Source organism: Schistocerca gregaria, chromosome 4 (genome assembly GCF_023897955.1).
Source record: "Schistocerca gregaria isolate iqSchGreg1 chromosome 4, iqSchGreg1.2, whole genome shotgun sequence".
Classification (NCBI taxonomy): domain Eukaryota; kingdom Metazoa; phylum Arthropoda; class Insecta; order Orthoptera; family Acrididae; genus Schistocerca; species Schistocerca gregaria.
In genome coordinates this window covers 757,452,412-757,479,129 of record NC_064923.1, presented here as the reverse complement: position 1 = coordinate 757,479,129, position 26,718 = coordinate 757,452,412, and the positions used below count along the sequence as shown (strand labels likewise).

The 26,718-nt window shown below is 45.8% G+C and overlaps 1 protein-coding gene across 2 annotated transcripts in view; it reads right to left on the bottom strand.

The window, feature by feature from the left end:
* Positions 1–26,718, bottom strand: part of LOC126266718 (titin homolog) — a 1,013,152-nt gene that overhangs the window by 918,324 nt on the left and 68,110 nt on the right. For both annotated transcript variants that reach the window (XM_049971188.1, XM_049971189.1), the window contains exons 7-9: positions 25,508–25,862; positions 17,518–17,802; positions 5,789–5,905 (exon numbers count right to left, since the gene is read on the bottom strand). In XM_049971188.1, the coding sequence (XP_049827145.1) occupies positions 5,789–5,905; positions 17,518–17,802; positions 25,508–25,862 (757 nt within the window). The remainder of the gene's footprint in view (positions 1–5,788; positions 5,906–17,517; positions 17,803–25,507; positions 25,863–26,718) is intronic.

Genomic DNA, 26,718 nt, shown 5'->3' with positions numbered 1-26,718 from the left:
TTTTAATTTCAGATGCGTTACGATCCGGCCGGCCTGTGTGGCCGTGCGGTTCTAGGCGCTACAGTCTGGAGCCGCTCGACCGCTACGGTCGCAGGTTCGAATCCTGGCTAGGGCATGGATGTGTGTGATGTCCTTAGATTAGTTATGTTTAAGTAGTTCTAAGTTATAGGGGACTGATAACCACAGGTGTTAAGTCCCATAGTGCTCAGAGCCATTTTTGTTGTTGTTGCGATCCGTTGCTCCACCCTTCATTCGATCCCTGCGAAACCCTACATTTCAGCAGGATAATGCACGACCGCATGTTGCAGGTCCTGTACGGCCCTTTCTGGATACAGAAAATGTTCGACTGCTGCCCTGGACAGCACATTCTCCAGATCTCTCACCACTTGAAAACGTCTGGTCAATGGTGGCCGAGCAACTGGCTCGTCACAACACGCCAGTCACTACTGTTGATGAACTCTAGCGTCGTGTTGAAGCTGCATGGGCAGCTGTACCTGTACACGCCATCCAAGCTCTGTTTGACTCAATGCCCAGGCGTATCAAGGCCAGAGATGGTTGTTCTGAGTGCTGATTTCTCAGGATCTATGCACCCAAATTGCGTGAAAATGTAATCACATGTCAGCTCTAGTATAATATATTTGTCCAATGAATATCCGCTTGTCATCTGCATTTTTTCTTGGTGTAGCAATTTTAATGGCCAGTAGTGTAGAATGTGAGTATTAGAAAACTGTAGGTCGATTGGTGTGGCGGAATGCTACGTGATGTACAGTAGGGCTCGCTACGTGTTTACTGCAGTGGCGAGTGCCCTCCTTTGTGGAGGGAGACAGGGACAGCGGGTGTCTGCGGGCGCTGGCGCTGCCTCCTTGGGCGGCGGCCATTCTGGAGGCGCGCTCCCCTGCCAGGTCGCCGCTGAGCCGCGGTCGCCAGTAATCCCCGCGCGCTGCCGCTCTTGGGCAAGGCGGGCTCGTAACGCGCCTGCGCTCTTCTGCCTCTCGTGTAGCACTGGCCGCATCTGGCGCCGGTGTTCAGTCTAGCCCCTCTCTGACCACAGCTGGTGGGCGCAAAGAGCAAAAAAGCTAGTCACCCCCCAGGCGGCATCACGCTAATACCGTCTAACACCGCTTCGAGTTTTCAAAATGACCGCAATTCGGCAAGGCAGGGAGTTTACAATCTTCTCCACGCATCCCATAGCCAGATGAAGGTACTCATTGATCATCGGAACCCGTAGAGCTACCAGACTGAGGAGACGTTGATTGTTACGTAACACCCACTGTTTCAAATAGTCCCAGACATCTTCTATGGGGTTGAGATTGGATGGGACCAGTCCAGGTATGACCAGGTGTCTGAGTGATCGTCATATCAGGGAAGTACGCATGCAGCCCTGTCGAGACGGCTGCTATCATCTTGGAAGAAGGAAATGTCCAAAGCGTGCTCACGATCAAGGCGTAGAAGAAGGGACAACACTGAGCCGTACTAAAGTCAGCTTTGAAAAGCGCGCCGCAGCGCGTAACGTGAAGCAGTCCCCCTCCGTTTTCTGCGCCGTTGTCGCAATTGAAGGCTTCGGTGTCTCCCTCTAGCTGGAACGGGAAAAGTGAGCCGTTCGCGAAGGTTTAAGAAGTGGCTTTATGGGCTCTCGTGGAAAGTTGGCAGTCTGGGCATCAAGAAGCGGCTTCTCTGCCGGTGCTAGAGGGACAGCACGCAGACCGCGGCATGAGCATAAGCGACGCGAGCAGCGGCTACGTGGAACGGGGCGTTATCTGCTCGTCGCGAAAGGAACCTTTCTGAGCGTGGGTCCGCGAGGGGCAGTTCGGCCGTAAGCTGTCGACCGGCGAGGAGGTTCTGAAGATCGGCGCGCCTTCCTGCGTCCGTTGAAACGGCTGGCAGCGGGCCGCTCGGCAGAGCATTTGGAGGTGCTGCGTTGGTTCAGCCATGGGAGTCGCAACGCACCAGAAGTTGAGTATTGATTGTTAACAGATTTTATGAAGTTTAACTGAACTCAATTTACTTATTCTTCTTAATTATACCAGCCGTATTTTGGGGGGGGGGGGCGGGGGGTTCTCGCCATATTAATTAGAAAGGGTGGTCCGTTTGTCCCCTTTTGAGGACGAAAGGGGGGGCGGGGGAGACAGAGTAAATCTGTGGTTCGGATTGCCTCTTTCCCCTCCCAGCTTACCTACGGGTTATTCGACTGTTAGCCTCTGCCATGTCTGTGAAAGTCTAAGGCACCAATGGCTGTACTGTTTAAAATGAAGGGCACTAAGACCTGATCCATTCTCTCGCCTGCCATAACTAGAATTACTAGACTCGCGGGTAAAAGGTACTCTAAGAAAGAAGAAAAATTCCTTTTGCCTCGTTGTAAGAACTAGTCAATGCATAATGAATTCCTGCTCATCTGAAAGCTGTAACTTACGTAAATTTGTTTTTATGTATATTTGGCTATAATTAAACCAGGTTCATAATGTACGCCGTGGTGAATTTTCTTCATATTGTTTCTAGTCAGCAAAAACTGTTGCGTGTTTTCCCAACGCAATACCTTTTAAGGCTTTTACTCTAAATGTTTATGTGTTTTATACAGGTAGTTGGTTGGTTATTAGTGTGTTTACTTTCCATGCAAAATTTCGCCGTTTCATTGCCGGCAGAAATTGTTGCCTTGAAAGGAGAATGTTGTAAAGGTTCGCAAGTCGTACCTGGCGAGCGTGTGTGTTTGCTGTAAGTTAACTGGCAGAAATTTGTAAAACTTGTATTTTTATGTATTTTCGAAATGTTAATCTTATTAACTGTGAGCGTCCCCCCCCCCTCCTCCCCCCGTGTGCATGACTCATGCGATTTGGTTTTTCTATTTTGAGAACTTCTGTATACAGGATTGGCTTTATATGTTGCAGACAAGTTAGATTTAATGAATTGAGTGAAATTCATCTGTAATTTAACTGAGCTTGAAATATTATACAGCGTCGCGTTGTATACGTTAAATTGATTGCCTGTACTTGCCTTTTACTGGCGTGAAGTTTTTTTATAATAATTTAATAATTTAAAAGTCCTTTCCTGTCGCAAATTGTGCCTTATTTGTTAAATGATCGTTGTTTTTTTTAAAAAAATATCGTAAAGTCTTGCACCAAATTTGAATAAAAAGTGTTTCTGAAAATTGTGTGTAATTTCACCAGTTATTCCTCGAAACCGACTTCCACTTCACATTTTGTGTATTGATTGAGATTAATAACTTTTGGTGAACCAGTAGTAATTTTACGGTTCAAACACTTGTTCACCAGTAATGTTGAAATGAACACCATGGATCATGTTCACCGTAACATAATTGAGTGGACCCAAGGAAAGGTACCGAAAACACTCCTTAACACCACAGTGCCACCTCCGGCCTGAAATGCATCTTTTACACACTGTCGGTTAAACGCAAAACCACAACTCGTCGTATCACACTAACAACCTTCAGTTTCTATGTCGCTTTGTCCACTGAAGACGTACTTTCTTATTCGTAGTTGTGACAAATGGCACTTTTGAAGGTACCTTACTCCAAATGACCATTGCATCCACTTCCCTTCAAAAAGTTCGTTCGGAAACTGGTTTAGATGGACCTGCATTCCGTAGCGGTAGCAATTCCCGTCGCATTCGAAACTGTCACTGAGCGGGCGTGATAATTGTCTCCAGATGCAGTCGATTACGATCCTTTTACGAACTTAGTTCTTAAGCGGCGTTGCAATTCTGCGAGAGGTACGTCAATCATCATACACACTTCACGTTGATGTGCCAACAAACTGCGTCAATTCATTTCCGTTGCTGGTAGTTGTACGTTCAAATAGAACAACACTCCCTCCGCCTTCCTGTCATGTCTCCACATCGATCCACGTTCTGCGCCAGTTGCGTACAGCGGACTGTCACGTAGACACCACTTCGCTGCCATGACTTATTTCAGAGTGAGCAATCTGCTCCTTTGGGAAGATGACTAATTGTTGGTCCTACGGAGTTAGAGGATCCTGCCACGAATGGTGGGCCACACAGCTTCTCCACGCGTACGCTTGTGCTTTGGGGCTGGACTCGGAAGTCGATGGTCTCAATTCTGGGTTCGGGGAGGGCTGTAGATAGTTTCATCACCATTACTTTAGCAGCAATTGGAGGAATGGTCATATTTTAAAGGTCAGATCGTTATCCTTTCAGCAAGTATCCTAGATTAGATCCTCCCCAGTGTCACATGGAGAGATGGAACATGATATTGTTCGATGATATGTCGGACGGGGATTCGACATACCCCCTTCTCCTCTTCCCGCCCTTTAGTGTTCCCGCGGAGGAACTGCGTATGTGCTGTAGCGGATTTTACGCTCTCCCCTTCTTTCACGTATAACAACACGGACTACATAACACAACGCTACATGCGGTAAGCAGCCATTACTTTCACTGACGTGATACAGGTACAAACCTGTCAACTCAAGATGGTTTGGAAGAAGGCAGTATTTTGCTCTCAATGCGGTATCTTAAAAGTACATTACTGTGTTCATTGTTCTACGAATAGTCCGATACGTATCAACATTTATCACTTTTGAAATTACGGATTGTGTAAAGGCACTTGTATCTGATGTGGAGACCACCGACTCAACTCTCTTTGCACTTTTCATTTTGCTCTTATATTATTCATCTATCAGTTAGTCTACATATCTAAATCATCTTTGATCCTGAATAGCTTTGTAAGACAACGACTGAGTGTGACAGAATGCTATTGCGTGTGAGAACTCTGTGATATGTAGATTAAATACTTGAAAACTACAAAATGCGTGCCTAGACGATACTACTCGAACATGTTACATTTCAATAGAACATAGGTAATTTCGAAGTACATAGCTCTACCGTGCTTGTTCTTCGCTTGCTACTAGACTGAAACTTAAGAGTTAATTTCCTTCGTGCAGTTAAATAACATTTGCGCTGAAATGATTCCGAGCAAATTTGCAGTATGATTTGTGTGTTTGGTGAGGTATTTCTCAACTAGCGTCCTGAGCGAGGCTCAGCTGTGGCCGCCAACTGCCTTTTGATAGTCAAAGTGTTAATTAGTATTCTGAGAGCTTCCAGTGAAAAAGTTGGCTGCGCACATCAGCCCAATCTTCAGTGAATGTGAAACCGCAGCTTTTTAAAATGGACCCCCAGGCGACCACAAAAGAGTTACACGTTCTTTTTCAATGAGTTACAACATTCACCTCGGTCAGTGTTTTCATATTTTTAAAGAAAGTTAACAGTACTAATGTATGGGACTGTTTTTGAATAATTAATGTGCTTTCCTAGCTTCTTCATCAAATTAGTTCTACGTATTTTATATTTAACATTGAAATATCTTTATCCCTACACGAAGTACCTGAATTATCTACTTTCCTCTTGAGAAAATATGTCCAGTTAATTCCGAAAATTTGTGAATTTTACACAGCAGATGCTTAGAATATCACAAAAGCCATTATACCGCCAAAGCGGAAAACGTCGATGAAACTCCTGGGTAGGTGAGAGACATTTTGAATATAAATTTTCACCTTGGGGCCATCATATGTACCAAAATTTCCAGTAGATGTTTACGAACTTTGACTGGGACGTAGTAATCCCGTCAACATCAGTACTCTCTGAGGAATAAAATTTTCCAATATAATGGCTTCATTGCATATGTTATTTTCCAGATATATGTAGTGCTACAAAACACTTTGAAAGTGGAATCAGAGAAGTAAAGTCTTCAGGAAATAGTAGACAAGCTGCAACGTACTTCACATAATTGTTATTTTCGATTGACAATTTCATTTATACTCACCAGCGATCTGGACCTGTAGTGCAATGGTGGCGCCGCTGGAGACGTAGTGATCGGAGAGCGCACTAGTAAAATAAGGTCTTCGGAAGTCTGCAGGTCCCTCTGGCCACTGGTCACGACCTGAAGGAAGAAGTTTCAGTTGGTTTTTAATCGTAACATACTCTCCCGTCCTGTGTCCCTAGGTCATTAAGCTTCAGCCATGGAAAAGACACTGAAGCTGATCACTCCTTCAAAATTAAAAACAAAGTTTCGAAATGTATCTGAGAATGTTTCCGCTTCATAATCTTTTAGTTCTTCTCGTTGCGCATACATCACGTGGTCTGTTCAACATCAACACTACGTCTCATTACGACACAGTGGTGTGAGAGTTACTGCAGAAACGAAAGGAAAGAAACAAACGATAGTCACAACGCCCCTCCTACAGGAAGCCCCAATCTTTTTGTGTCCAAATTATATGCTGATGTTACAGGGTCATAAACCGAGTATTTGAAATAAGTGACTGTCAGAAACGAACATTACGTTTTTATTGGCGTAAAAAGTTTGCAGCTTACAGCTTATGCTGATGATAAATGTTCAAAGAGGTGACGTAAAAGGTCAGTAGAAAATTTACTAGATAATCCTTTGGCTACAGATCATTTGGCCCCATTGTTTCCACACGATGTTTGTAATTGGGGTGTAATTTGCGCTCCACTAGTACTCTGATCCCTTATTCTATGAAGAGTGAATTGATTTATGAATCTTCTCCCATGTGACCCGACATTGCCTTCTCAACTACAACTATCGGAAGAACTGTCTGTCTCTCTGTGGCCTGAGTGACTCAGCTGCTCGTCAGTTAGCGTTTGTAAAGATTACGTTCTTCCAATTAGGATGATTCCAGTCACGAAAATTTCCTCTGCACATCCTGCTCCACCCGGATAACATGCATGTCAGCTACTTTTTGTAGCAAGCAACGCTTCATTTTCACTATACAGCCGCAATCTGTAAACAGTAGTAAATTTCGGAGTGGACACACTACAGACGACTATTCATTGTATTTCCTGAGTGAGCATCCTTTGTAGATGCAGGTGAGGCTTACGTAACACATGCAATTTCCAAAAAGGCGATTCCATCAGGATGCTCTCATGTACCGCCTCCTATATTCATTACCTTTGGTTCCGCACCTCATATTACTTAATTTCCACATCCACATCTTCATCTAAACTCTTCATGCCACTGTTCGGTGTGGGGCGGAGGGTACTTTGTGTATCAGTGTCATTCCCCCTTTTCCTGCTCCAATCGCGAGTGGTTCGCGGGAATACAGATTGCTCGTAAGCCACAGTGTGATATCGGATTTCTCTGATTCTATCTTCGTGGTCTTTCCGTGAGATGTACGCAGGAGGAGGCATTGTATTTGTTGCCCCTTCTAGAAACGTACGCTCTTGGCACCTTAACTGTAAACCACACCATGATACTCAACACTTCTTTTGTAGCATCTACCAATGGATTTGGATAAGAACGTCCGTGAGGCTTTGGTGCTTATTAAATTAACCTTTAACGAAACGTGGTTCTCTTCTTGGCTCCTTCTTGATTTCCTCTGTTAATCCTACCTGGTGCGGATCCCAGCGTGACGAGCAAATATTCAAGTATTCGTCGAACAAGTGTTTTGTAAACTACTTCCTTTGTTGATGGACTATATGTCCTGAGAATTGTTCCAATGAATCTGAGTCTGGCGTCTGCCTTACTGGTGATTAATCTTATGTGATCGCGCCACTTAAAATTGCTCTGTACTCATACTCCTAAACTACAGTCGTGCAATCATAGAATAAATGGTCGTTCTGTCTACGTATTCACAATACGTTACCTTTGTTCATGTTGAATGTCAGTTTCCACTCCCTGCATCAAGCTTCGTCCGCTGCAGGAGTTCCTGCAATGTGCTACGAATTTCTACCGTCGCCACTTCTCTGTGTACCACGCCAACATCCGACAAAGACCTCATGGAACTCCCGACCTTATCTACTGGGTCATTTACGAGGGCTGTTCGGAAAGTAAGGTCAGATCGGTCGCGAAATGGAAACCACAGTGAAAATCAAAAATTTTCTTATTCCCAAGAGTTAGCCACACTTTACAGGTACCTCTCTAAATAGTCGCCACTCCGACTTAGACATTTGTCGTGGCGTTGTACAAACTTTCCAGTTCCCTCGTCACAGAATGCAGCCGCCTGTGCTTCCCGCCAGCTCTCTACGCTAGTCTGACTTTCGTTGTTTGTGCCAAAGTGTTGTCTTCGTAGCCAGAAGTTCATATGCGTAGAGGTGAACATCAGAGGGAGGCAATTAAGGGCTGTATTTTGTGTGATCAATCACTTCCCACCGAAAAGGTGACAGGAGAGCCTTAATTGCCCCTGCAGAATGCTGCTGAAAATTGTCTTAAAGAAAGAAATGCTTGACATTTATGTTTTGTGCGCTGCATAGCTTCAGGCGAAATCTCTCACAAACCCACATACTTGGCGAGAGACACTGTCGTTTTAGGCATTTCTACATGATCACTTTGCGTTCTGAACTGAAAAGAGCGACGTGAAACGATGGACAGGCACACCAAAGACACTGTCCAACACATCCGTCCCAAGTTCCATTAGATTTTTACAGTGATTTCCATTTCACGCCTGATCGGACCTTACTTTCGAAATACGCCTGGTATATATGTCGCAAAAAGTTATGGTGCCTTAACACTCTCTTGCGGGACGCCCAGAGCTACTTTCACATTTGAAGACTTCTGTCCGTTAAGAAATGACATGCTGCGTTCTGTTGCTATAAACTCTTCAATTTAATTACGCAGTTGGTGCTCTAATTTTGTTCATCAGGCGGCAGTGCGAAACCGTATCTAATGCCCTCCGGATGTCAAGGAGCACAACCTCTACCTGGGTGCCTGTATCCACTGCTTTCTGGGTATCGTGGGTGAACAGAGCGAGCTGGGATACACAAGATCGTTGTTATCGGAACCCATGCTGGTTTCTACAATGGAGATTTTCGGATCTTCTGTCACACGAGTAATTCTGACTATGTAGGTTTGGGGCACGGTGGATGTGGCCATCGAAGTGCTGGCGCATGTCACAGTTTCTCAGCCAGTACGACAGCACAGCAATGTGTGAAAGACATTAGAACCGGAGAGTAGACGATCAACCTGCTCTCGTTCCACTGAAGGAAGAACTTTCAGCGAGGCACAGTTGGCCTTTCCTTTAATGTAAACTTCTGAACAGAGTTCACCTTGAAGTTTCAAAGTGCAATATGACCTTCAGACGATGGCAAACCTTAGCTGAGGAAAAAATACTAAATGCTCCTATGAAGGGCTACAGAACGAACCAAAACCTGCTGATGTAGTCAGTTCTACTACGATGGGATAGAATTTTTCAAATTTGTGTTCACCTGTTGCTACACAACATTGCTAAATGTTCAAATGTGTGTGAAATCTTATGGGACTTAACTGCTAAAGTCATCAGTCCCTAATCTTACACACTACTTAACCTAAATTATCCTAAGGACAAACACACACACCCGTGCGGGACCACCCGCATAGTCCATGACTGCAGCGCCTAAGACCGCTCGGCTAATCCCGAGGGGCACAACATTGCTAAGGGCCACTAAACGGGACGTGTTTGAGTCTTTTACGGAACACTCACAGATTTAGTGCGGCAAGCTTCACTAACTTTGGACCTCTGTCTATAGTGTTGTTTCCTTACACTATAGTTAAGAGTATAATGATCCACGTTAATGAGCCCGAACATTAGGATCACTGCCCACCGCTTAATGGCCCTACGGACACAGGCGAATATGGAATCACGGTGGCGATGATTCTAGCCGAAAATGGAGAAATCCACTGATTAAGTGACTTTGGCAAAGGGCAGATTGCTTTGACCGGACACCTGAGAAAGAGCATCCGGGAATGCCGAAGCTGCACAGCTGTGGCAGATCGGAGGGCAGGGTACAGGTAGAAGTGTTTTGGAACACAGCCTCGAGCTCTGCAGTAAACGGCAGATACGCGTGACCATGTTGGCTCAACCACGTCGTCAGTTAAGCTTGACGAAGGCACGGGAACAGCGACAGTGGAATGTGCACCAACGGTAACGTGTCGCCTGGTCGGGCGCATGCCGTGTTTTGTTACACCAGGTCGATGGTCGTGTCCGGACACACCGTCCTCAGCCAAACAGCTGCTCGGAACACGCAACGCGCCACGAACGCCGGTCAGGGCAGCAGTCTGCGCCGGGTGAGTCGTTCACGTAGGCTTCCATGGGACTTGTCCGGCCCCAGTACCTGAGTGGTCAGCGCGACAGAATGTCAATCCTGAGGGTCCGGGTTCGATTCCCAGTTGGGTCGGAGATTTTCTCCGCTCAGGGACTGGGTGTTGTGTTGTCCTAATCATCATCATTTAATCCCCATCGTCGCTCAAGTTGCCGAAGTGGTGTCAAATCGAAAGACTTGCACCCGGCGAACGGTCTACCCGACGGGAGGCCCTAGTCACAAGACATTTACTTTTTTTTATGGGACTTGTAGTGGTAATCTAACGCACTATGGCAGCTGTGGAGAACGTGACCATTCCTGTGCACCACCTACGTCCCTTCAATCTTCGTGTCTTTTCCGACGGCTACGGCAACTTCCACATAACTGTCCACGCAGAAGGCCAGAATCGTGCTAAGGTTTTTGAGGACGATGAGAGAGAAAAAACACACTGCTGTCTTGGCCACCTAGTCGCCTGATCTGACTGCGATGGGACTTATATGGGACGCTATCAGGCTGCATCTCTCTGATGACAAACCTCCGCCCGTGGTTTAATGGGGACTGCATGACCTAAGCGTAAACATCTGGTGCCACCTACCTCCGGGAACCTAGCAAGGACTTTTCCAGTTCTTATCACCCAGAATAGTTGCTGTGCCGTGTTCCAAAGGTAGGTGAGCCGTGCGTGGCTCGTGTTCCCGCCATCGTGTATTTTAAATCCTGTTTTTAACGTACTTCCACCTCACTACGCTAATTTAAATTACTACTGTCGCTGAGATTTGCTGCTTTGCCGGACCGTGAGCGGCGTTAGCAGCGCGTATCGATATATCCCCTCTCGCAGTATCTTTGAATGACTGCTGTTAGCTCCCGGTTGTTGTCTGTCGTAGGGGAGGTCGTCGTCAGCTCGCGTCGAGTTCGACTCTGCCAGTCAGTAGGAGAGCGTCTGGAGCGCAGTCCGAACCTGCCAGTCGGAGTGGCGAAGAGGGCGCTAGGGCAGCCGGGTTGGAGCGGCAGTGAGGTCTGCATAGACATGGCTCGCCCGACCATGTATTACCTGAGCCGGGCCACGGTCTTGGTGGATCGGCGGTCGGTCGTCCTACCGGACGGCGCGTTTTGGCTCGCCGATCGCTCGTGAGTCGGCTGTGTGTGTGTGCATCGACTCCCGATTTGTCTTCGTGTGTGTTTAGTTACTGTTGGGTATCTTTCAAGTCTTCGTCTAAGTGTTTGTCAGGTTGTGTGTGTAGTTGTCCGACGACTATTTTAGATGTTGTCGGCATTTGCGACGAATCGGTCAGTTGCGGACGAGGGAAGTTCTCCGCGCGGTGCAGTCAGCTGGGGCCGCTGGCAACTCCTGTGCAGTGTCGGAGCGCGTGTGGAGCTGTCCGATCGCAGCGAGCTTCGTGCTTCGCCGACTCAGAACGTCAAAGTTGAGTAGTGGTTTCAACTATCCAAGCCACGTCCGTTCATGTTGTGGTGGTTCGCTTCGGTGGTTTGCTGTTGAGGAGGTTTCCCGGTGAGCAACACAGAGTGGTTCTACTTCTGAGATTTAGTCGCCATGCTGTGCAATTTACTATTTTGGTTGACTACAATTCTAGTGCACCAGTGGAACTTTCTGCCTCGTGGCCGTTAGTGTTCTGATTACCTGCCCTGGGCAACGACATAAATTAAGGCAGTGTTGTTTTGGGTGTAGTTAATTATATTACCGTGTTTCAAAGTCAAGTGTACCAGCGGAATTTTCTGCTTAGTGGCCGTTAGTGTTCAAATGGTTCAAACGGCTCTGAGCACTATGGGACTTAACATCTGTAGTCATCAGTCCCCTAAAACTGAGAACTACCTAATCCTAACTAACCTAAGGACATCACACAACACCCAGCCATCACGAGACAGAGAAAATTCCTGACCCCGCCGGGAATCGAACCCGGGAACCCGGGCGTGGGAAGCGAAAACGCTACCGCACGACCACGAGATGCGGGCGGCCGTTAGTGTTCCGGTTACCTGCCCTGGCCACTAACGTAATTTCAGGCAGCGTCCTTTCCTCACCTGTGGTCGCTGTCCAACATGATGTGTAATTTTGACAGCTAATACGTACTCCATTGTGGATTATCACGTTTGTAACATTGCCGGTTGGGGTTCTCATATACTGATTGACGAGAAGCAAGTTGTTGTGTCGCTCGGTCCGTGGCTGCCCCCCTGGTTGTGTTCCGACGGATCAAGTATAGTTGTCTCGCCTAAGTGAACGAGGGCAGACCGACCTCCATGGAGGCGTTCTCTGTGCCAATGGTGTTTAATTATCTGTTGTCAGCTATTTTAAATTTGAGGCTTCTGCTTATTGTTTGTTTATTAAAAATTTTACGAAATTAATTTTGAAATTTATCTTTGAAGCTTAAACACTGCGGCCTTCTGCCCTTAAAGATTATGGTAATATATTTAGAAATTTTGAAGTTTGATTGTGTCCCTGAGCCATTGGTATTGCACCTTACATATGTTGCTTCCTTAATTTATTTTATTGCTACCTTAATTGGATTTTTATCTTGATGCTTTTTTTAGATTTCTTGTTGTTAAACATGCTGGGTTTCTGCCTTTAAAGGTCTATGGTAATATACTCTGAAGCTATGAAATTTGATTGTGGCCCTCAGCCTTTTGTGTTGCACCTTGCATATGTTGCTTTTGGGTTTCAAATTATTTTATTGCTATCTTAGTTGAATTTTTTATTGTTTTAAGATTTCTTGTCGGCCTTCAGCCTTTAAAGGTCTATGGTAATATATTCTAAAATTCTGGAACTTAACTGTGGCCGTCAGCTATTTGTATTGCACTTTGCGTGTGTTGTTTTCAATTATTTTATTGCTATCTTAATTGGATTTTTATCTCGTTGAAGGCCTTCAGCCGTGGAAGAGTTGCTAAATTCCAATAAATGACAAGTAGAAGCAGAAACTGACCTCAACCCTTGGCCCTTTCCACATTCCTATTACCTGTTCTGCTCAGCGGCTTTAGCGGGCGTCTCAGTACAAACTCACTATTAAAGACCTGATCGTAAAGATTCCACTTATCAGAATAATTTTTTTTAAGGAGTCACATACAATACCAAATTTCTGTAAGAACAAGAACAGGAAACCGGTCATGTGAAAAGCTAGTAATCAGAACGTTTCAGTGGGGTTGGAGAGGTGGATCTGACGCTGTAGAAGGCGATTTTGTCAGAAGGCGGAAAGTTCAAGAGACGTCCAGAACAACTGGGCGCTGACGCCCGCAGACATTGAGTCGCCTCTCTGTTTTCTTCGTGACGCCCATAAAAACTCCGTGTTGTTTCAGCTAGTAACGTCTGGGACTGCAATAATAGGACAGATGTTAGTCATGGTCACGAAGATGGCTGCCGTTTGCTGTACCGCCTAGACGAGGTCAACCGCCGCGATCTTGTCAAATTGTCCAAGTTATCGCTAAGACACTCTGGAAAGCGGTTTTAACTGCTCGTAGCTTTGTACCAACGGTACAACGCTTCCTCTCATTACTTTATGGTGAGTGCTAAAATATAAATAACTTTGCACTAAATGCACGGAACTTAAATTTACTGAAATCCCCCCTAACGCTACTGTTAACATCATAGATTCTACTTCTCTACCAAGTTACTTCACGAAAGCGTAGCGCCTAACAGTTTCAAAACAGTTAGGGAGCTGTTGGAGTCGACTTGCCAAAGGTAGCACCAAGAAATGTAGCAGAAAGCTGAATGAATAAAATCTCCCTACAGAACTGTGACTTGCTAGAAAACAAAAAAAAAAACTACATTTATACCTCCTTATTGACTGCCTTAAGCTCTTTCTAATTAATTAACACTTCCTCTTCAACTATTTATTTCTGTTATCTTGCTTTCACCTCATCAGCTAATCTTGAGCAGTTGTACCTCCCTCTTCTTGTGACACAACAGCGTCTTCCCCATATTCATTCCTTCTGTATTGTTGCCTTATTATTCTGTTAGATGTCACTACTCACATACGACAAGAACGTAATCAAACAGTTGTTAATGTTAATAGGACTAAAAGTTCTTAAATTCCACATATTCATTTCTATACATGTTATTATTATTATTACACTATGTGATCAAAAGTATCCGCACCCCCCCCTAAAACATACGTTTTTCATATTAGGTGCATTGTGCTGCCACCTACTCCATATCAGCGACCTCAGTAGTCATTAGACATCGTGAGAGAGCAGAATGGGGTGCTCCGCGGAACTCATGGACTTCGGACGTGGTCAGGTGATTGGGTGTCACTTGTGTTATACGTCCGTACGCGAAATCTCCACACCCTAAACATCCCTAGGTCCACGGTTTCCGATGTGATAGTGACGTGGAAACATGAAGGGACACGTACAGCACAAAAGCGTACGGGCCGACCTCGTCTGTTGATTGACAGAGACCGCCGACAATTGAAGAGGGTCGTAATGTGTAATAGGCAGACATCTATCCAGACCATCGAACAGGAATTGCAACTACATCAAGATCCGTTGCAAGTACTGTGACAGTTAGGCAGGAGATGAGAAAACTTGGATTTCATGGTCGAGTAGCTGCTCATGAGTCACACATCACTCCGGTAAATGCCAAACGACGTCTCGCTTGGTGTAAGGAGCGTAAACATTGAACGATTGAACAGTGGAAAAACGTTGTGTGGAGTGACGAGTCACGGTGTACAATGTGGTGATCCGATGGGAGGGTGTGAGTACGGCGAATGCCCGGTGAACGTCATCTGGCAGCGTGTGTAGTGCCAACAGTATAATTTGGACTCGGTGGTGTTATGGTGTGGTTGTGATTTCCATGGAGGGGTTTTGCATCCCTTGTTGTTTTGCGTGGAACTATCACAGCACAGGCCTACATTGATATTTCAAGCATCTTCTTGCTTCCCACTGTTGAAGAGCAATTCGATTGCGTCTTTCGACACGATCGGGCACATGTTCATAATGCACGGTCTATGGCGGAGTGGTTACACGACAGTAACATCCCTCTAATGGACTGCAGAGAGTCCTGACCTGAATCCTATAGAACACCACTGGGACGTTTTGGTACGTCGACTTCGTGCCAGAGCTCACCGACCAACATCGATACCTCTCCTCAGTGCCGCACTCCGTGAAGAATGGGCTGCCATTCCCCAAGAAACCTCCCAGCACCTGAATGAACGTATGCCTGCGAGAGTGGAAGCTGACATCAAGGCTAAGGGTGGGCCAACACCATATTGAATTCCAACATTACCGACGGAGGGCGCCACGAACTTGTAAGTCATTTTCAGCCAGGTATCCGGATACTTTTGTTCACATAGTGTATATACTGTTCATATAGCAGTTAGGAAACGGTAGGGCCTGAATGCCTTAATGTTGTCAAGTGGAATAAATTCATGAATAAATAAATAAATGAAACAAAGTACAGTTGCAACACATATGATCATTGCCACCCTTGTTATGGATTGGATACTAGTTACTAACCTAAGCAGGTAGTAATTACTTTTGCTCTTATAATATCAATCGGCATCAACTTCTCCCACAAAACGGAGAGTTGTGTTTCAGCAGTGTCACTCAAACCATCGTACCTAGTGCTCAGGTTAACATGAGTGGTGACAAGAATAATGCAAGAATCACTTTGGTGATGTGTCACTGTTATACGATACAGTTAACGCGAGGACTGCAGCTGCCGCACAACTTGCTGAGAGCGAAACTCCTTACGGCTGCAACCTGTCCCTGGCCAGGGGTAAAGAGTATTCCTGTGAAACTTTGAACCTGGAGCAGTAGCGGAAACTCGAAAGCGACAGCTTGTTGCGGAGAATGTGTTTGTCAACGACTACTTAATTAAAACCTTCTGGGACACCCTGTACATTGTGAAGAGGAGTCATCAGTATGCCCGAAGCTCTTTTTAAGTCTCAAGATTTCGTTCTGTTGAGAATGAAGTGCTATGTTATGCTTACTAGGGACTCTCGAATCCAGTGACACTGTCGGCCTGGTATTCTCTACTCCCGTCTTTTGTCCATTAGGTGCAACACCACCTGAGAGTCAAGGAACACGCCATCAACAAAGATGTCAGTATCTACAACTTTTGGGGTCTCGTGGACGAACAGAATGACCTGTGTTTCACACTATCTTACCTTGCAAAATTTTTAGAGAATCAAGCGGTAGTGTTATAATGTATACGAAAATGGGACTAGGCCCTATAAAAGACACTGTGCAACAGGGGATCGCAAACCGAGAGGTATATTACTACCGAATGACAATTACTGAACTATATAAAAACACATAAATTAGTTGTAAACTAAGGGCGCACGCAACTTATTCAACATGTAAATGTCACTACAGGTCCAGAATGTGATTTTAACTTTGCAGCGGAGTGTGCGCTGATATAAAACTTCCTGGCAGATTAAAACTGTGTGCAAAGTGAAAATCTCATTCTGGAAACATCCCCCAGGCTGTGACTAAGCCATGTCTCAGCAATATCCTTTCTTTCAGGAGCGCTAGTTCTGCAAGGTTCGCAGGAGAGCTTCTGTAAAGTTTGGAAGGTAGGAGACGAGGTAGTGGCGGAAGTAAAGCTGTGAGGACGGGGAGTCAGTTGTGCTTGGTAGCTCAGTTAGTAGAGCACTTGCCCGCGAAAGGCAAAGGTCCCGAGTTCGAGACTCGGTCCGGCACACAGTTTTAATCTGCCAGGAAGTTTAGTCACTACAGGTATTGGGGTTTAGGTAATGACATGTTCGACACGCCTGCCACCATTCCCGAGACGTGGCGCTGACGAATGGAGAAATTCCGTATGACCCGCTGAAGTGTAGGAACTTTGATGCTGTCGATGACCTCCTGAACTGCTATTTTCAGCTCGGTTTTTGGGTTATTGCTGTACGCCTTGCCATTAATATAGCCCCACAAAAAGGAGACGCATGTGTTCAGATACAAAGAATATGGCAGCCAATCGAAGGCACTACCAGTTGCCTCTGGCCGCCGCAGAGCCAGAATGCAGTCCCCAAAGTGCTTCTCCGGGACATCAAACACTCTCCTGCTTCAATGGGATCGAGCTCCGTCCTGCACGAACCCCATCTCGCCGAAATCAGGGTAACTTTGGGTAATGAGGATGAAATCATCTTCCAAAACCTTCAAGTATCGTTCGGTAGTCACCGTCCATCGAGGAATATCGCACCTATTATTCTGTCCCTGGACATTGCACATGACACAGTGACCCACTGAGGGTGAAGAGACTTCTCGATCGCGAAATCCGGATTATCAGTCCCCGAAATGCGCCAGTTTTGCTTATTGACGAATCCATCCAAATAAAAATGGGTTCGTGGCTAAAGCGCACCAACCACGCGTCCGCAAGAGCGTATTCATGCCCCGCAGCAAACCGTGTAGTACGAACGTCCTACTGGACACTGTTGACAAGTTATTTCACATAGTTCGATCATTGTCGCCCTGTGAGTACAGGAAAGGTGAGGAACGTGGAGGCTGGGAGGTTACCAGTAGGAGCAGCAGCAGCAGTACCTGGGAAGACGACGTTGGCGGAGACTCGCTCCTCGGCGAGCTCGTTGCGGGCGACGCAGGTGTAGAGGCCGCTGTCGGCGTGGGCGGAGGGGGCGCGCACCACCAGCCGGCACACGCCGCCGGCCAGCTCGCTGGCCGAGAAGCGGTCGTCGACGTCCGCGTCGGCGGCGCCGGAGCCCGCCAGCGGCAGCGGCCGCCCGTCCTTCAGCCAGCTGACAGCGGGGGCGGGCGAGCCGCGAACCCGGCACTCCAGCACCAGCTCGTCCTCGCTGGAGCGGTACGAGTCTGCACAGGGACACACACACCCCGTGTCACACTCCAGCACATAATGCAGCGGCACAGGCTCAGAGCACATTGGCCAAAACTTTAGTCACCCCTAGTATCTACCCCCAGACTTTAATACGAATACAATAATTCCAATCCCAAATAAAGCAGGTGTTGGCAGACGTGAAAATTACCGAACTATCAGTTTAATAAGCCACAGCTGCAAAACACTAACACGAATTCTTTACACACGAATGGGAAAACTGACAGAAGCCGACCATGGGGAAGATCAGTTTGGATTCCGTAGAAATGTTGGGACACATGAAGCAATACTGACCCTACGACATATCTTAGATTAAGGAAAGGCAACCTATATTTCTAGCATTTGTAGACTTTGGGAAAGCTTTTCACAATATTGACTGGAATACTCTCTATCGAATTCTGAAGGTGGCAGGGGTAAAATACAGGGAGCGAAAGGCTATTTGTAATTTGTACAGAAACCAGAAGGCAGTTATAAGAGTCGAGGGGCATGAAAGGGAAGCAGTGGTTGGGAACGGAGTGAGACAGGGTTGTAGCCTATCCCAGACGTTATTCAATCTGTATATTGAGCAAGCAGTAAACGAAACAAAAGAAAACTCCGGAGTAGGAATTAAAATCCATGTAGAAGAAATTAAAACTTTGAAGTTCGCCGATGAGATTGTAATTCTATCAGAGACAGCAAAGGACTTGGAAGAGCTGTTGAACGGAGTAGATAGTGTCTTGAAAGGAGCATACAAGATGAACATCAACAAAAGCAAAACGAGGATAATGGAATGTAGTCGAATTAAGTCGGCTGATGCTGAGGGAATTAGATTAGGAAATGACCCACTGAAAGTAGTAAAGGAGTTTTGCTATTTAGGGAGCAAAATAACTCATGATCGTCGAAATAGAGAGGATATAACATGTAGACTGGCTATGGCAAGGAAAGCGTTCCCGAAGAAGAGAAATTTGTTAACACCGAGTATAGATTTAAGTGTCAGGAAGTCATTTCTGAAAGTATTTGTATGGAGTGTAGCCATGTATGGAAGTGAATCATGGACGATAAATAGTTTGGACAAGAAGAGAATAGAAGCTTTCAAAACGTGGTGCTACAGAATAATGCTGGAGATTAGATGGGTACATCACATAACTAATGAGGAGTTATTCAGTAGAATTGGTGAGAAGTGAAATTTGTGGCACAACTTCACTAGAAGAAAGGATCGGTTGGTAGGACATATTCTGAGGCATGAAGGGATAACCAGTTTAGTATTGGAGGGCTGCGCGGAGGGTAAAAATCGTAGAGGGAGATTAAGAGATGACTACACTAAACAGATTCAGAAGCATGTAGGTTGCAGTAGGTACTGGGAGATGAAGAAGCTTGCACAGGATAGAGTAGCGTGCTGAGCTGCATCAAACCTGTCTCAGGACTGAAGACCACAACCTCGCTAACACCGTGTGACACCGCTTCAGTTCGGCGAGGAAGAGAGCCCACACGTTGCTTCAGGTGTGCCCACTTTGCCATGGGCACACACGGCAGCTCCACCCTCCCCCGCACACACACCACTCCACTACCACGACGTACCTAAGAGGTGGAGACTCACGTCGCCGCCTGGTACCATTTGTACACCACCTACACAGCACAAAAGCGGCCAGTATTCTCTTTTAAACTGTCGACCAATAGCTTATGCAGGATATTCCAGGAGGAATAGTCAATATTCATAGATATGACAGGAACGCTCACGCAAAGCAAAAAACGTCGTATGGACCTGTGCCCTATTCCGAATGGTTTCCGAGATAGAACACATTAATAAGGAACAGGGATAGACCTAGAATTCAACCCAGTGAGACTACTTTTGTCATTTTTCCACAGAACAATTTAATGGCCGTCGTGGTCGCCAGACCTTACGCCATTGCCTTTTTGTTTATGGGATTGGATGAAGTCTAATGTGTGGAAACGAAAGGGGAATACGCGACATCAGATGCTTCGTTGCATCGTCAGTGCCACTGCCCTCATTAGGGAATGTGCAGGCACACTCAGACAAGGAACCCAACATGTACTCCCAAAAGCGCAGAAATGCTTTGACGTTGACGGCGGAATATTCCGAACATTCATATTGTGAACTCTACAGCAGCCGTAACGTGACATGAATGACAATGCTTGGTCGCGGATGTGTTAAAAATACATATCTTTCAATTCCCGCCTTGTGAAACACACAGTTTCACATGTGTGCATGTCAACCTGACAATGTCTTGAAGAATACACAAAGTAAACAACAATGTACATTAAATGTCTTCTACCTCGGAAACTATCGTTATCAGGGAGGTTTGTTGCTTCAAATAGCCGTCCCTGTCATATCGCTGTCTTTTGCCTAGTCCTCCAGGGACATACTGTATAGCAGCGCATATCGCTTTGCGCGACGTATAATCTGTCCCAGGTAGCGCCCGAACAGAAGTTACTGTCGCAGTTCTTCTACGAGTCACGGTTGTGAAAACGCAACACGACTAGCGATTCCTCACCACACAGACCACATTCGTAATATCTTCATATTGAAAAGCATATTTCTTTGAAGTCCATCAACTACACAAAAACCATGTCTGAGTGTGGGTGAGAAATGACAATTTTCAGGTCTTCGGCCAATTTTGCATTGTTGTTGTTGTTGTGGTCTTCAGTCCTGAGACTGGTTTGATGCAGCTCTCCATGCTACTCTATCCTGTGCAAGCACCTTCATCTCCCAGTACCTACTGCAACCTACATCCTTATGAATCTGCTTAGTGTATTCATCTCTTGGTCTCCCTCTACGACTTTACCCGCCACGCTGCCCTCCAGTACTAAATTGGTGACCCCTTGAGGCCTCAGAACATGTCCTACCAACCGATCCCTTCTTCTACCCAAGTTCTACCACAAACTTCTCTTCTCCCCAGTCCTATTCAATACCTCCTCATTACTTACATGATCTACCCACTTAATCATCAACATTCTTCTGTAGCACCACATTTCGAAAGCTTCTATTCTCTTCTTGTCCAAACTATTTATCGTCCATTTTTTCACTTCCAAATTTTGCATTAGTAGTTTTTAAACCACCTACTATTAAGAAAATTCGTATTATCTCTCGAAAAAGCTGGTACATTATACACTCCTGGAAATTGAAATAAGAACACCGTGAATTCATTGTCCCAGGAAGGGGAAACTTTATTGACACATTCCTGGGGTCAGATACATCACATGATCACACTGACAGAACCACAGGCACATAGACACAGGCAACAGAGCATGCACAATGTCGGCACTAGTACAGTGTATATCCACCTTTCGCAGCAATGCAGGCTGCTTTTCTCCCATGGAGACGATCGTAGAGATGCTGGATGTAGTCCTGTGGAACGGCTTGCCATGCCATTTCCACCTGGCGCCTCAGTTGGACCAGCGTTCGTGCTGGACGTGCAGACCGCGTGAGACGACGCTTCATCCAGTCCCAAACATGCTCAATGGGGGACAGATCCGGAGATCTTGCTGGCCAGGGTAGTTGACTTACACCTTCTAGAGCACGTTGGGTGGCACGGGATACATGCGGACGTGCATTGTCCTGTTGGAACAGCAAGTTCCCTTGCCGGTCTAGGAATGGTAGAACGATGGGTCCGATGACGGTTTGGATGTACCGTGCACTATTCAGTGTCCCCTCGACGATCACCAGAGGTGTACGGCCAGTGTAGGAAATCGCTCCCCACACCATGATGCCGGGTGTTGGCCCTGTGTGCCTCGGTCGTATGCAGCCCTGATTGTGGCGCTCACCTGCACGGAGCCAAACACGCATACGACCATCATTGGCACCAAGGCAGAAGCGACTCTCCATTCGTCCCTCCATTCATGCCTGTCGCGACACCACTGGAGGCGGGCTGCACGATGTTGGGGCGTGAGCGGAAGACGGCCTAACGGTGTGCGGGACCGTAGCCCAGCTTCATGGAGACGGTTGCGAATGGTCCTCGCCGATACCCCAGGAGCAACAGTGTCCCTAATTTGCTGGGAAGTGGCGGTGCGGTCCCCTACGGCACTGCGTAGGATCCTACGGTCTTGGCGTGCATCCGTGCGTCGCTGCGGTCCGGTCCCAGGTCGACGGGCACGTGCACCTTCCGCCGACCACTGGCGACAACATCGATGTACTGTGGAGACCTCACGCCCCACGTGTTGAGCAATTCGGCGGTACGTCCACCCGGCTTCCCGCATGCCCACTATACGCCCTCGCTCAAAGTCCGTCAACTGCAGAGACGGTTCACGTCCACGCTGTCGGGGCATGCTACCAGTGTTAAAGACTGCGATGGAGCTCCGTATGCCACGGCAAACTGGCTGACACTGACGGCGGCGGTGCACAAATGCTGCGCAGCTAGCGCCATTCGACGGCCAACACCGCGGTTCCTGGTGTGTCCGCTGTGCCGTGCGTGTGATCATTGCTTTTACAGCCCTCTCGCAGTGTCCGGAGCAAGCATGGTGGGTCTGACACACCGGTGTCAATGTGTTCTTTTTTCCATTTCCAGGAGTGTGCAACAACTTTACCATACCGTGTTCGAAAACTTATGTCTCCATTTTCAGATAACGATTATATATTATTTTACAGTTATTTCAACGTTATGTTTCTGTAAGTGATTTTGTTTATTTATCATCTTCTAATTAGTCCCCACTGTGTATACTCCTTCCTTACTTCCACGTCTGCAATGAGAAATATGAGACTCTTTCAGCTAACACTGGAAAAAAATGAGTACCACACACATCTGCTCTTTTTTGAGATCACGTTGTTCAAAAAATAACTGAAAACTCTCAAATAAACTAAATAGTAAAGAAATATAATAGCCAGAGTTTCCTCAACAGGTGGATGAATTTAGTAATTGCGGAAGATGATGAAAGAAGATATAAGGAAACTATAGTAGCAAGAGTTGTTCAAGGCAAAACAAGGGGAAGACAAATACGGAACGATTAGAAATTTTTGACATGTGGTTACAGGGAACTGTTGAAAATCAGACTAAGGAATGATTGCCTCCTGCAACAAATGAAGTAGGAAAATACCATAACGCAGAACATAATGAATAGAAGAGATTAAAAGATTGGTCACATATTACACGATGAGTCGATGTTGATAATTGTAGTCGAAGGGATGGTAAAAAGGGAGAATGGCAGGTGAGGCCTAGATGTAAGTACACTACGCACCAACGTTTGTAATACAGGATGCAGAAGCTACGCTAAATAAGAAGAATACCACGCTACATGCTCGACGAACTGCCCAAAACAAGCCCCAAAATGGTGAAGGAAATAAATAATTTCTTAATTTCAGATAGAATTTCCTATTGTCAAGTTTAGGATAGCGTCACGAAAGTAGAAAGGTAGCATTATCGATTAAAGGGTGATAATCGCACAACTACTAACAGTCGCTATTGGTCTGCTGACTGAGTAATGACTCCTCTTGATTCTTAACAAAATAAACAACAGCGACCCGTTACTGTTAATTTATTAAAAACGAATAGTTCCATTGTTTTTCGAACTGACATATTCATCATAAAACGACTCTTCATGTGTACCTTTTTCTTCATTTAAATTATGCAGCACGCACTCTGTCGGCCATTTTTGCTGTAGTGAAACTTTCCTGACCAGTTGGTGCACTATACAAAAAATATGACATTAGAAAAAAAAACAATTTGCCTTTAATCAGACGTAGTGAAGAGCTGAATCATCATAAGTTAGTAAAAAGTGGGTTCGTTTTGTGTTATTTACATGAAAAATCCTGCATCACTGTAATGCCTTGGAAGAGTTTCATATTCCGTAAAGTTGCAGTCGTCTGATGATCGACCTATCTGTTCGAAATTGATTACTTCATTTCCTGTTTTTTAATAAATAGGTTTTTAACAGAGTCTGGTCACTGTTTTCCCTTTATTTAACTGATAACCTACGGAGTCGAAGGAGATGAAGGGGACACAGTTGGTCATACGAGAAGAAGAGATGGTTGTAGCCTATTCAGTCCGTACACTGAGATTCATTTTGAGCAAAGCAACAAAAAGCTGCATGTTTGCGGATAACAATGAAATTCTGTCAGAGTCGGAAAAGATCTTGAAAGAGAAGCTCAACGGGAAATATAGCGTCTTGAAAAGAGGTTATAAGTTGAAAAATCAACAAAATTAAAACACGTATGAGGGCGAATTTAATCTGGCGATCCAGAGAAAATTAGACTAGGCAATGAGACACCAGAAGTGGTAGATGCGTTTTTCGACCTGGGCATCAAAATAAAAGTTGAGGAGACTGCCATAATCGAACATAAATTTAAACCTTAGGAAGTCTGAAGTGTAGCCTAGTAAGGAACTGAAACGTTGACAGTATACAGATCAAGTTAGAAGAGAGAAAAACTTTTTGAAATGTCGTGCTACATAAGAAATATGCTGGATATTAGATTGATAGACCGGACACTTAAAGTAAAAACTTAATGATGAGGAAGGAATCAGTTAATACGCGACATCTGAGGAATCAAGGTAGAGTCAGTTTGGTTGTGGAAGGGAACGTAGAGAATAGAAATTGTTCATTCATTTGTCCACCAGCCCACAAGACAGCTTTCGAGTTGCATAAGGCACCATCACATTTACATATCTGTAATCAGAAAGAGCGCATCATGAGATTAGAACTCCTGACCGGACCTTCTGAAGTAGGACACTAAGAGCCGGAAACCGGTTAAGAAGTTAAGTTTCTTTTGTGCAATACGTAGCTGAGTATTTGGATACATATATGTAATGCGTCTTTTAAATACTGGTTCTATGGCACAGTATGCAATTGGACAGTTTTATAACTACTTTAGGTTAAATTTGATTACCGTATCTATACAATGTTGTTCTGTATACGCACTGAAGAACAATAGGAATGGGAGCTGTTTCTTTATAACTAAATTTATGCATAATAAGAGTAGCAGAAATTTGTTTATAACTAAATTGCTAGATTACTGACATCGCTATTTAGAAATTTATCAACATATGGACAGCATTTTCTTTCATTCAGAATTCTATAGTCTTGCTGAACTTAACTTACTTATCTCACTTGTTAATTTGTTAAAAAGAGACCTTCCTACTTGTAGAAAGTTTCTGAGTTTTTGTAAGTCTAGTCCACGGAATATTGAGAGCGTTCCCGTTCCTAGTTCTGCGAGATGAAAGTTTGATCTTTTCGCAAGTTTATCCCAAGTGTCGTTAGTGTGCATAAAGGTGTGAAATATGTATAAACTTGGGGCAGTCATTATTTCGTTATCAGTTAAATACAATATGCATGGAGTAATCGCTCTTAGACAATACATGCACCTAATTTCTTTTTCAACAAAATGAAGACTCCTCTGGCTCCAGCAGAATTACCCGACGTCATTGTTCGATGGTTTGTTTGGGTGGAAAAGGCGTAGTAGGCAAGGAGTAACAGCTTTGCATTAACACAGTTTTTTTATTTTCATTATTGCTGCAACAGACGGAACAGTTAGCTGCATGAATTATCTGTATGTGTCTACTCCTGTTCAGTTTGATGTCGAGATGGATACCCAGTAATCTGACATTCGCAGTCGCGCTATTCATCTGTGTCCTCAGTGGCTCAGAGAACAAGTTACTGTCTTCGTATAAATAAGAACAACAACAACAACGACCAATACTCTTACACACATCTGGATCGACGAGCAGGGCAGAGAGGCGGCGGCGGCGCGGTACTCACCGCGGATGGCTCTGGTGAAGGTGGGCGGCGCGGGCGTCGGCTGCAGGTGGTCGGTGACGCGGAGCTCGGCGCTGGTGGAGGCCCAGCCGGCCTCGTTGGAGGCCTCGCACGAGTAGGTGCCCGCGTCCTCCGGCGCGGCGCTGAAGATCTCGAGCGTGGCGAGGCCCGAGTGGTCGCAGGCGGTGCGGTAGCGGCGACGCTCGCCCGCCGGCAGCTCGCGGCCGTCCTTGAGCCAGCGGAAGGCGGGCGCCGGCGACCCCAGCGCGCAGCACACGAGCCGCAGCCGCGAGCCCGCCGCCGCGCTGCGCTCGCGCAGCCGCGTCACGAACTGCGGCTTGCTCGCCGAGCTGCTCAGCTGCCGGCACACGCGGCGCGCGTCACCACGGGGTGTCCAAAGGAAACGGTTCGGTTTATCCACGACAATGCGCGTGCACGGAGGCGGCCAGTCACTGGCTCCCAGGCGCCGGCGTCACAGGCAACCGTTCCACATCCCGCACGTGAGTGGCGCTACGTTGCCGTACTGGCGTCTGCTGGCCGCCCACGTGAAATCTAAGGTGCTGTCGAGAGCGACATCTGTCACGTCGGCGCCTAACTTGCGTGTGACTGTGTGTGTCTGTACAGGCGCATTTTGAAATATTTTTGGGCAACATGGTCGTGGAGATGAAGCAGCGATTAGTATGATTAGTCAGTTATTCAATCGCATTTATTATTATTATACTGCCAACCGGTTTCAACCCGACGTAGGGGTCATCTTCTGGCGGTTTGCACCAGGAGTCTCCAACTTTTTAGTCCGCGGGCTACGTTGACTCCTCCACGTAGTCATAAGTGGCAAGATATACCTAGTGGGATTACAGCACCGTAGCACTCCATGATCACCGTAATGTAAGGCTAAAGGAAAGATGAAATCGCAAAAATCTAAGACTCAAACGAACTACGATGCTTATTTAATTACATAATTTTGATTTCTGTCAGATTTGATTGATTTCAGATATCGATGCAGATTCAAAGGGTATCAAGATATTTCAAAATCCCTTTGACGTCGATACAGAAGCGTTACCTGCAGAACTTCAGTTTCGAATTATTGATTTGCAATGAAGCGACTTTTTTTAAAGAAAAACATTCAAAGTCAACATTACTGCAATTTTATAAGTGTCTTCCATTCACACAGTTTGCAAATTTACATAAATTTATCCGTGGTTTTTTTCCGCTTT